Raw genomic sequence first — 12,499 nt, 5'->3', positions numbered from 1 at the left:
ACTTCCTCAGCAGAATTGGCCTTCCTCATTATATTCTGAATCGATCATAAAATGGCTATGAAGGCACGGAACAGATATCTCTCATCTTGTTCCCTGGCTTTATCCAATGTATCTCTATACAAATATTCAGTTCAAACATCTGCTAAAGGAGATGCTTGTAATACCGGGCTGAAATCCTGTTCATTGTAACATGTTGCAATATCTTCCACAATTGACTTCGGAATTCTGACATCAAACAGAGAGATTGTCTGCTCAGCATCAAAAACGGATTTATATAACACAACGATTGCTTGAGAATTTGATTCATCTGTCAAGCTGGGGAAAGGGAGTAGTTCTGATCCTTCCTGTGCAAAAACTCGAAGAAACTGTTGGAATCTATGCACTTCTTCCTAGGGAACTCGTTAGCACACTCATCTGCCCACAAGTTCCAGTTGAAGATGAAAGCACAGCTTGCAATGGAGTTTGTGGGGTGAATATCATTTTTGATCACAGAAGTGACATGTCACATTAAGTGACATCTCTCAATATGAAGAGAAGAATTTGAATAAAGGTTTATTTGTCAAATAAAATTTAACACATTTAAAATTTATTGATAAAAGTTATTTTATGAAAATTACGAGAAAAAATTGTTTAAAAATATGAAAAGATATCCGAAAATTTCTGCTTTTGTTCCTTTAAAAGCTCACAACTATTATGACCTCATCTTTCTCATCACCTATCCTTTTTTTGTATTGCATAAAGTGCTTGACGAACATTCCATTCAACTTTTTTTCTGAATCTTCTTATCTGTGCTATTTCTACCTCTTCGCAAATCACTTTGAAAGCTGGACAGATATGTGACTTTGTTCCTTTGAATACTTCAATATCTTTGCTTGGTTCAGTTTCAATTCTGATTGAGGATGCAAGGATGACTTTGGAAAGTGGAGATGATAATTTTCGGGCTGATAACAATCGGCTCTTGGAGGCTGGGGCTGTGCGAGTTCGAAACCCTTGGCAAAGTGGAGAGCACAGTGTTTTCACAGATAAAGTGCACTGGGAGCAGCAGCGTGGTCGAGTGCAGCGGGTGTGTGATTGGGGTTGGGGAGAAGGGGAGCTGAGATGGGGGATGTGTAAAGATCGCAGCGATGCAAGAGGAGGCTAGCGAGGCCAGACACAGACCCATGGCTTGGGTTACGGTGTGTTCTTGGGGGAGGCTGATGTCTCCAGGCAGTTTGCCCTCGAGCACGTGGTGTTGGCTGTGGTTGATACAGCCCATTTCAACTGGAACATGCCCAGCGCCGATATCAGTTCGCTCGACGAGCTCAGCGGATTCGAGCTGCTCCCTGCCCGACCATCCCTCGCGCCCTTTCCCTCAGACTCACTCCACCTCCCTCTCTCATTTTCAACCTCCACTTCACCTCCCACTCCTCCCACCAGCCCCAACCTCGATGTCGACCTCCTCCCCTTCATCACATCCTACCGCGCCTACTAAATGTTCATCGATCAGGACACCGGCTTTTCTGCTCGCCAGGTCAGCTACCTGCTTTACCCCTGCGACTTCATCTCCATAACTGTGTTATACATCAACCGCTCAATAGAAAAATACCTCTGGATCAGCCCACTCTTCCCTCTTCTTCCTCCTCGACGGATAACTAGCTGTGTACTCCTTCCTCTTTTCCGCGGTTTACCAGCTCGTCCACCTCAACTCCACCCACCTTTGTTCTTGCCGAGGAACCCTTTGCCTCTCCAATATGTATGTCCATTCCCTCCCCCATCACCTGCCCTGCTCATCATGCTCTCGCTGCTTCCTCCCTCTTCTTCTCCGACGCCAACTTCTCCGCCCTCAATGTTGCCTCGCCTGTGCTCCTGTTCGACGATTACATCAGAAACTTTATTGAGCATCACATCACCATGGATCTCTCCGTTGGAGGTTTCAGCGTTGTTATTCTCATCTCACTGTGTTTAATCAGTCAATAAGCTTCTTCACTATGATGCATTCCATCTTCACTGCCATCTCGCAAACTGCACCATCTCCCAGAGAGGAGCTCCCTCTGCTCTTGGGCTTGCAACCTTGTTCTCCCATTGCTCTTCACTCACGCTCGATGCCTGCTCAATTAATGGAGGTGCTCCCCAGCCATCACAAACTTCCGCCAGCAACTCCTTATACGGCTGCAGCAACAGCGCAGAGTGACCATTGAGCCAGATGCATCAGATGTTCAATATGGACAAGAGGCACAAGAGAGTGTCTGCGAATGGAATACCTCTCTCATCCACTGCCAGAGCATCACCACTGTCCTCAAAGACACAAACATCTCTGGCGCACAGCTGGGCGCACTCTTTGCAGCTGCCAGCAGCATCCGTGTCGACCGCTACGGGTTCGCCAACAACAGCCCCTCCATGCCCTCCCTCTGGCCTGGCGACGCTTTCCTCCCTGTCTCCTCCTTGTGGCTCCTCAACCGCAGATGCACCCTCCACGGCATCCCCTCTCACAACTCTTCTCTGCTTTTCATTTCTGAGCTTGACTGCGTGCAAGCCAACCACACACCTGACACCATGGCTCTCACGTTCAGCGGATTGCTCCTCGCTCCCTGCAATCTGTCGTTAGCTGTTGGAAAGAGAAACAGCGAAGAAAAGAAGGTTGATAGGAACAAGTCTAATGCAAATGGATCATTGTCAGAAGGAGAATCTTAAGGAAGAGTGGAAAAAGATTTCATCAGCAGCTGTGGAAGTGGATAGAAGTGAGTGAATGCATATTATTTGGAAAGATAAAATAATCTTCATCAATACTTTTATTCATTCAACTCAATCTTTCCTCATTAATCTATTAAAATTATAACATATTGCAAAACTTCTTTTACAAGCTGCTCTTTCCTCATTTTCAAATTTCACTTCCCTTTTTTCATGAAAATCATCCTTCCTCTGAAACTGTTCTTTTCAACAGCTGAATGTCAGGTATGCACGAAATAAGCTGCATCTTCACCTTCTTCATTATTAGTTCTTTTCACATTCTCCTTTTTCGTCGCTTCTGTCGAATCTTCTTCTTTGTCGTGCGATCTCCAATTCTTTTTGTATCCTGAATGCGAAAAAAGAATCATTTTGAAAATCAAAAATAATAATAACAAACCTCTCGAGAATGTTTGAAATCCATCTTCAGTGTTTTCCCTTCCAAACTTTAAACGTTCATCATTTTGGCGCTTCCCTATCGTATTCAATCGTTTTTCACAAGCAGATTCTTCAATAACCCTCTTTTGGAGGTCTTTTCTTATGCCTGGTTTTCTCAATCAACCACGCTGCTTTATTGATCTCTTTTCCTTTTTTAAAACTTTGATAATAATCATTTCTCTTCTTGCATCTTGGAATCTCTGTCAATTTTTCATTCCCAACGCTGTCTTTGGTTTTTTTACATAATTTCTCCACAAAGTATTTCACTCATAACATGTTTGTTCCTCTCTTCCTACTCTTTCTCTCTCTCTCTTCTTCCCCTTCTTCTTCCTCTCATTCATTCGTTCAGGTGTGATGCAACTGAAGGCTCCCTCAACCCGTATGCCCTGACACTCACAGTCGGACTGAACTATTGTCGTTCCCAAATGATGAACTTTGATGATTCATCAGTTATTGAAAACTTGTTGACTGAATGGAAACAATAGAAATCAAATGGTATTTTTCTGGAACTGTGTTTGCAGCATGTGGGAGAAGAGTGATGTAGGCAGTTGGGGTTCAAATGAAGGAAAAGATATGAGGAGTCATTTGGGATGATTGAAGAATGCATGAATGAATCAAACGTGATTGAATGCTGCGAGTGGAGCAGTGTATCCTCCTGTATGATATTCTTTCAGTGGGAGAAGGATATCAAAGAAGAAGAAGAATGTTGTTATAAACTTAAAGAATGAACAAGATCTGCCAGAATAAACACATTGAAAGCTTGTGGAAGCTCTGGTTGTGCTTGTGATGTTGCACAAAGAAGATGAACCATCCATTGAGAATATCAGTGGCAAGAGATCTTTTCTGTGGAAGCTGATGATAATAAAGAGGACAAGTGGTGCAGGAGAGAGGAAGAGGAGAAGGAGATCTGGAGGGTGATGGAGAAGAAATAAATTCAAAAGATAATTGGCGGTGAAGTAGAAGAGGAGGGGGTCTTTTGTTTGAAATATGAAAGGTTGTTTTCTTTGAATGAAGGGCGCTTGACTGATTCGAACAATGCGGAAATGAAGCAATATGTGGATAGTTGATCTGAGAAAGAAGAAGATGAAGAAGGCGATGGGGATGAAGAAAATATGCTTTGAGAGGTAGCCAAGGTGCGTGGAGAGGTGGCAGTCAGTTGCATTGCAGGGACAACAAAGGCAACAGCAAGGGAAAGGAAGATGAATTTTTTAGTTCAGTCTTTTTCATCAGCTCTGACTCCAATGACGACAGAAATGTATTGAAGTGTTCGTGGAAGAATCAGCTTCTCATTCTCAAAAGAAGAAGATGAATGAAATAAAACGTGAAAAGTTATGGCTCATATCTTTTTGTATCAATTGTTGAAAAATATAAAATGAGAGTTTGAATTAGTTAATAAAAAAACAAGAAATATGATAAAAACAATGAAAACAATTTGATAAAAATTTGACAAACTTTATCCAGTCAAAAATTGCACCTTTATCTCTTCTTGATCAGAACATATTGGTTATTGATTGCTCCAGTCCAATCAGACTGGAAAGATAAAGCGTCTCAATGATTTTTCTTCCAAAGTTGTTCAGTGAGCGATGAGCTGCAGATTGTTAATTAGCACATTCACAAAATGACCGTCGAAATCAATACATAAGTCCCTATCAAGAATATCTGTTCACAGGAAAATGAGGAAAATAAAAGCAAATACAGTCTAAACCGGATATAATCACGTCGTATACAATCACATTCGTTTATAGTCACATTTTTCCATGCACCGACATTTTTGGCCTATTTTTCATTCATTTTCCATCGAATATAATCACAGGGATGAAAATATATAATCACATTTTAAATTATAATGGGTGATTTTTTCAATGAAAAATCGGTTTTTTGATCAAAATTTTCAAAAAATCGATTTTTCAAAATAATGTTAAAATAAGTCTAAATAACATAATAAAATCCAAAAAATTGTTTTTCTATTGAAAAATGTGTATTTGACAAGTTTTTCAAAAATAAAAAATTGACCCAAAATTTATTATTTATAAAATTTAATTTCATTTTTTTCTGTGTTAAGTCACATCGCTTATAATCACAATCGGATATAGTCACAAAAAGTCCTGCAAAAACCGATGTGATTATATCCGGTTTTGACTGTAGTTCAATATTTGAAAAAGAATATGAAATAATAATAAAAATAAATTATTTATTATAAATTGATAATATTTGTTTGTTTAATAAAAAGAAAATCAACACAAACATTTATTCCAATCTTCTCCATCACCAACATTGATCCACCTGAAATTCTGTTCTTTTCTCTCGCTGAGTTAAGAATCTTCTCCGCCTCCTTCACCATCTCAACTTTCCTGACTTATCTCTTCTTCGAGAAATCTGGTAACATTGAATGGAAAAACTCAATTTCCACAATAATTGCTGTATTCACTTGCTGTTCTTGCAAGGCTTGCTGCTCTGGGTGCATTCAACTTTGCCTCTTCTCCAAACTCCTTCTCATGTGATGTGAATTGTGTCTTCTTTTCAATCGTTATCCTCTTTGACCGTATGATATTTTTCTTCTCCAGCGTATCTGCCCCATTCGACACAAACAGCTAAGAATCCAACGCAGACCGATTAATCCTGAAATGTTTTTATTTCCTCCTCTTCCATATCTGCTCCGTAACTCCCATATAACATTTTTTGCTCCACATGAACTGCTGGTGCGTCTTCACTCCATCCATCTCCTTTAAACACTCACGCTTTCTGCTACCGCTTTAAATAGAACTTTCTTCAAACTTCATCTCTCCTCGTCGTGGCAAGAATTATCTTGCTCATCTTCATTTTCTTATCAAAGATTTTTTTCCAGAATTCGTTTCAGATCCATTCTCTTCTTCAGTTTCAAACTTCATTCTATGTGTATATTCATCTTTCTTGTACTGTCTGTGGAGCTTTTCCAGTACTTTATATAGTTCTTTTCTTGACTTTTCAATCTTTCACACGGTGCTTTTGTTCTGTGACATTTCATATTTCCGATACACTTTCTATTAAAGAAAAACATTGATAATTTGATAATAATTTCACAGAATGCATTCAAAGCAGCAAAAAATTAATTTTTGAGAATTTTGTGAATAATTAATAAAAACAAACTTTGTCAAAAATAAAAAACAATTATAAAAGTCACATTGAATAGTCTTTCTGTTTGTTTCATCAAAAATTGTCGATGAGTCAAATAGAAAGACTGGTTTCAAACAAATAAGTCAAAAATCTTATATTTGTGAAAAATAACAACGATTTATTCCAAACCTTTTATGCCGTTTTGTCATTATAAGTCAAACGTTCTCACATGTTTAATATATCGAATAACTGTAAAATAATGAGAAAAATCTTCGAAGACAGTGCATGGGAAACAATTCATTTCACACAACACTTCATCCCAAATAAAAAATATGTAAAAACAAATTATTACCAACTTTTTCCACAAATAGATTTTCAAAAAAGCATCAGACATGTTTATTATCGTTATTTATTCACATTGAGCAAAATAGATCATGGTATTCTTAATGGCGCCATTAATAATAATTTGTATTTTTAATGATCAAAAATTTCAAAAATGAATGACAATTTTTTATTTTTGTTTCATTTAATTTGTGAATATAATTGCTTTATTAATGCAAATAAGTCATCAGAAATTATTTTTGAATTTTTGTTGTTTGAATAAAGGTGAAAATGTGTTTTTTTATTTTTATTGAATTTTCATGTCAAAGGAGAAAATTATCTTTGAAAAATATAAAACTCAAAAATGTTTTGTTAATGAAAGAACATGTTTCTTATTATTGTTCTATTCAATATATAACTGTTTTGATATCAATATCTTCATTGTTGAGTAACTACAACGGTTGATGAATATTCAGTGATGAGAAAAACATAAAGAAAAATTCATTGCTAATAAGATAACAATCTTAAAACAAAATGACACACAAATAACAATAGCACTTCAATGTATTAATCATCTGAAATATAGAAAGCATCATATAAGTTTCTTTTTTGTTGCATCACTCTCAAAGGAATATATTTTAACTATATCATCATTAAAACATTTCCCGACAGTCAATTCAATTTCAATTCATATGAACAATAAAAAATCAATAAAAAGTATATTTCAACACATACATGGTGTCATAGGCAATTCAAAACAAAAAAATAAAAAAACTTTAGGTACAAAAACAAACTTGTCTAATTTCCCTCTGTTTTCCATCCACTCTTCATTTTCTGATAGTTCTCTAACTTTGACTCAAAAGATCAAATCCAAAAAGAAAAAGACAGACACAATGATTAAACATCACTTCACACTCTCAAGAACTATCCCTTCCAAAAACCTCACCCAAAGATCTTTGAATTCCCTCACAACTCTCTCTATTAATGAATCTCTATAAATACAAATATAAACGGGACAATAACAAAGAAATAAATAGGGACATTATAGGGACAAAAAGCACAAGAAAACAATCGGATTCTAACTGTTGTGCACCTGGGAGGCTGTTCGTCGTATCCAGGTCCGGATAAAGCAGCCCGAAGGCTGCAATATCTAATACGAACAGTCATGTCCAGCACCCTTGCGATAGAGTGCCAGCTAAGCACACACAACAACTAGTTTCTTAATAGGGGACACCAAAAGAACAGTTTTGAGATTCATTAAAAGAAGAAGAGTCAAGAAGAAGATCAAATCTCTTTGAAAGAAGATCTTGAGAAGATTGAGAAAGAAGAGAAGAGTTCGATGATGTGATATCAGAGTGAAATGACTTTCTTGAACGTTGAACCTTTTCTTTAATTGTCGAAGATTCGAGGGCAACCAGAGAGCGTTGAGGAAGATATCCAACAGCTGAAGCACAGACAAATGAGCCTTTGCGCTCAAAATATAAGTAGTCCTTCATGTGTGGGACTGACAATGATGGCCATGAGATTTGTTGAGACGGTACATATTTTTCAAAGTACCTCTCATGCTCAAAGTTATTGACAGATGTCGAAGATGGTGAAGAGTTTGATGACGTTGTTGAGAAAATGTTCGATTGTGAAGTTGAAGAAGCAGATGTCGAAGTGTTCATATTGTTTTCGAAGAAGTTGATCAAGTCATGAAGGGTGGTGATGTGTTCAGTCGAAAGATTGTTGTCGATTGCATTCACTAACGTACCAAATTCACTATCACAGATATTTTTTCCATGATGCTCAGCGAAGAAATTGAGTTGAGTATTTTTCTTTTTGAGAAACTTGGATTGTTTGGAGAGGATGAAGTGAAGAAGGAAGCGATTACGGTTGTGTGGACCTGAATCGCAGAAGAACTTAAAAGTGTGAGTGTCTGTGAAGAAGTGTCTTTTGATCACAGATTCCAGACACTCAATAACAAATCTGTGATCATTTGAGAGGCAGTCGGAGAAGAAGTTGAAAGTTCTTTTAATTAGTTGATTGTTTATTTTTTGAAGAGAGATGATTGTGAATTGAGAAACTTGTTGATAGTTGAAGAATTCTTGTTGAAGTTGATTTTTTCTGATAGGGAGTTTCCATTTTTCTTTAAAGTCGAAGACGAAGACTGCTTCTCCCTCTTTGAGATTGTTAACAGTTGATTGATAATGTTTTCGTTGCATTTCTGCAACAAGACGATGTTGTCGAAGTAGTTTGAGTGTATGAAACTCAGCAGAAGAAAGTCCATTTTTGTTTTGTGAAGATTTCATTTTGTTCTCCAAATAGTTCAACTTCTCACACATTCCACAAAGATCTGTTCTCCTTTTTGCTTTGGAGAAGTTGGTTGTGAGTTTGTTGAAATGGAAAAGAGAAACTTTGATGTTCGTTTCTTCTGAAAACTCTTTCCAAAGTTTTGTCTTAGGCTTGAAGATTAATCTCTTTTCGTTGGGAGAAAAGATGCCCATTTTCTTTCTTTTTTCTTTCAAAGCTTTCAATCCATAAGAAGATGTGATTGATGAAGAAAGATGTGGAATGGAAGAAGAATGATAATGTGGTGTGATTAATGATGATGATGGAGTTGTATCTGTGTTTGTGTTGTTGACATTTAAAGATTGAGAAGAGGAGGAAGAAATAGAAAAACCACCAAATTGAATAGTTGGATGTGTCGATAGTGAGTTCTCTTTAACGTAGAATGAAAGAGAAGGAGTGTAACCCTGGGTGTAAAGATCTTTCCAGGACTTTATCCAATTGCCACTATCAAATTCATCAATATCATCATCGTTACAGGTGATCCACATCTTGCTCAATCCTTTCTTTCTTTCCACAACAGCAATGAAATAACCATTACTGTTGTCAAACTGTTTGTGAAGAACTTGACCAATGAAATGATAGAATGTTGTTTCTTTATTTTTGTTGTGAAATGAAGTTTTATTTTCATTTGCAAATCCTTTGCAAAATGAACGTTTATTCGACATATCAGTATCGATAAGAAGTGTTCGAGAAGGTGGAGAACTAGCAGAATCAGAACATTCATGGGAGAGGGCTAGTATCTCTGGAAATGAAATTATTTCCTCTTCACAAGCAGTGCAGCATTTTTCTTTGCACTGTTCACAATACACACTATTTTTCCCATCTAGTATTTCAGTTGAAAACAAAGAAGATAAATCATTGTGAGTTGATGAAGAATTGATGATAATGCTATTGTTGATGTGGTCAATGTGTGATGTGAGTAATTGACATTTTAAACATTTGAAATGAGAAATAATAACTGGATTGAAACTATCTTGATTTAATAATCCGTCTTTTTCAAACAATTTATGAAGATTTTCGAAAGCTTCTGAAACATTTTGTTGCTGTCTGCTGCCATTGTTGCAGAAATCTTCCCATTTGTCAATAAGAGATGGGACCCATGAACGCACTGACGTTCCATCTTTGAGGATTTGATAGCAAATACTCATCATTTGAAATGATAATGTTTGTTTTGAGCGTGTTTTTGAAATGATTGATGGTTTTTGTGAAGTGATTGAAGAAAAACACTGAAGAAGAGAGGCATGATAACATGTGTTGCCTAAATTGATTAAACCTCTAAAACTGTTGTTTGTTATGTTTGTTAAGTTTTGTGAATGTGATGATGGAAATGGAGATGTTAACGGATTCGAAGGATGAAGATTCATTGTGTTGTTATTTGAAATGTTTTGTAATGATCTATTATTGTTTGTTAATTCGTTTTGATATGATTGAGGTGATTGTGATGAGTAATTGAAATGTCATTATTTTTTGGAAATGTTGAGAGAAGATTTTGAAATGCCTGTTGAGGAATAAGAGTGGGAGAAGTGGCGTATTCAATCAATTGACCACTGATCCACATATTTTCGTTGCAAAAGGATGATGAAACTTTGTCTGTTAGAGGAGTATTTATTGTTTCTTTCTTTTTCTTTCCAATTGATAATGATGATGATGATGATGATGATGGTGATGATGGTGATGATGATGGTGATGATGATGATGATGATGATGATGGTGACGATGATGGTGATGATGGTGATGATGATGATGATGATGATGATGATGATGATGATGATAATGATGATGATGATGATGATGATGATGATGATGGTGACGATGATGATGATGGTGATGATGGTGATGATGGTGATGATGATGGTGATGATGGTGATGATGGTGATTATGATGATGATGGTGATGATGATGATGATGATGATGATGATGATGATGATGATGATGATGATGATGATGATGATGATGATGATGATGGTGATGATGATGATGGTGATGATGATGATGATGATGGTGATGATGGTGACGATGATGGTGATGATGGTGATGATGATGATGATGATGATGATGATGATGATGATGATGATGATGATGATGATGATGATGATGATGATGATGATGATGATGATGATGATGATGATGATGATGATGATGATGATGATGATGATGATGATGATGATGATGATGATGATGATGGTGATGATGATGATGATGATGATGATGATGATGATGGTGATGATGATGGTGATGATGATGATGATGATGATGATGATGATGGTGATGATGGTGACGATGATGATGATGATGGTGATGATGATGATGATAATGATGATGGTGATGATGATGATGATGATGATGATGATGATGATGATGATGATGATGATGATGATGATGATGATGATGATGATAATGATAATGATGATGATGATGATGATGATGATGATGATGATGATGATGATGATGATGATGATGATGATAATGATGATGATGATGATGATGATGATGATGATGATGATGATGATGATGATGATGATGATGATATGATAATGATGATGATGATGGATGATGGTGATGATGATGATGATGATGATAATGATGATGATGATGATGATGATGATGATGATGATGATGATATGATGATGATGATGATGATGATGATGATGATGATGATGGTGATGATGATGATGATGATGGATGATGATGATGATGATGATGGATGATGATGATGGTGATGATGATGATGATGATGATGATGATGATGATGATGATGATGATGATGATGATGATGATGATGATGATGATGATGATGATGATGATGATGATGATGTGATGATGATGATGATGATGGATGATGATGATGATGATGATGATGATGATGATGATGATGATGATGATGATGATGATGATGATGATGATGATGATGATGATGATGATGATGATGATGATGATGATGATGATGATGATGATGATGATGATGATGATGATGATGATGATGATGATGATGATGATGATGATGATGGTGATGATGATGATGATGATGGTGATGATGGTGATGATGATGGTGATGATGTGATGATGATGATGATGATGATGATGATGGTGATGATGATGGATGATGATGGTGATGATGATGATGATGATGATGATGGTGATGATGGTGATGATGATGATGATGTGATGATGATGATGATGAATGATGATGGTGATGATGATGATGTGATGATGATGATGATGATGATGATGATGATGATGATGATGATGATGATGATGATGATGATGATGATGATGATGATGATGGTGATGATGATGATGATGATGATGATGATGATGATGATGATGATGATGATGATGATGATGATGATGATGATGATGATGATGATGATGATGATGATGATGATGATGATGATGATGATGATGATGATGATGATGATGATGATGATGATGATGATGATGATGATGATGATGATGATGATGATGATGATGATGATGATGATGATGATGATGATGATGATGATGATGATGATGATGATGATGATGATGATGATGATGATGATGATGATGATGATGGTGATGATGATGATGGTGATGATGATGATGATGATGGTGATGATGGTGACGATGATGG

General features: G+C 36.6%; 3 protein-coding genes across 3 annotated transcripts; 2 read left to right on the top strand and 1 right to left on the bottom strand.

Moving 5' to 3' along the window:
* Positions 1 to 907: 907 nt before the first annotated feature.
* Positions 908 to 1,141, top strand: MONOS_18417 (uncharacterized protein; the record flags this gene model as incomplete). The annotated part of the gene is made up of 1 exon (XM_067871436.1): positions 908 to 1,141. The coding sequence occupies one exon, from the start codon at positions 908 to 910 to the stop codon at positions 1,139 to 1,141; it is 234 nt and encodes a 77-aa protein (XP_067718625.1).
* A 29-nt stretch (positions 1,142 to 1,170) lies between these two features.
* Positions 1,171 to 1,449, bottom strand: MONOS_10273 (uncharacterized protein; the record flags this gene model as incomplete). The annotated part of the gene is made up of 1 exon (XM_067862715.1): positions 1,171 to 1,449. One exon carries the CDS (start codon positions 1,447 to 1,449, stop codon positions 1,171 to 1,173), a length of 279 nt encoding a protein of 92 aa, XP_067718624.1.
* An 8,860-nt stretch (positions 1,450 to 10,309) lies between these two features.
* MONOS_18416 (uncharacterized protein) lies at positions 10,310 to 11,594 on the top strand (the record flags this gene model as incomplete). The annotated part of the gene is made up of 2 exons (XM_067871435.1): positions 10,310 to 10,318; positions 10,461 to 11,594. The coding sequence occupies 2 exons, from the start codon at positions 10,310 to 10,312 to the stop codon at positions 11,592 to 11,594; spliced, it is 1,143 nt and encodes a 380-aa protein (XP_067718623.1).
* Between the last annotated feature and the right edge of the window lie 905 nt (positions 11,595 to 12,499).

The sequence above is a fragment of the Monocercomonoides exilis genome (genome assembly GCF_001643675.1).
Source record: "Monocercomonoides exilis strain PA203 chromosome Unknown scaffold78-68958, whole genome shotgun sequence".
NCBI classification, from domain to species: domain Eukaryota; phylum Preaxostyla; order Oxymonadida; family Polymastigidae; genus Monocercomonoides; species Monocercomonoides exilis.
This window is presented reverse-complemented; position numbering and strand designations above follow the sequence as displayed.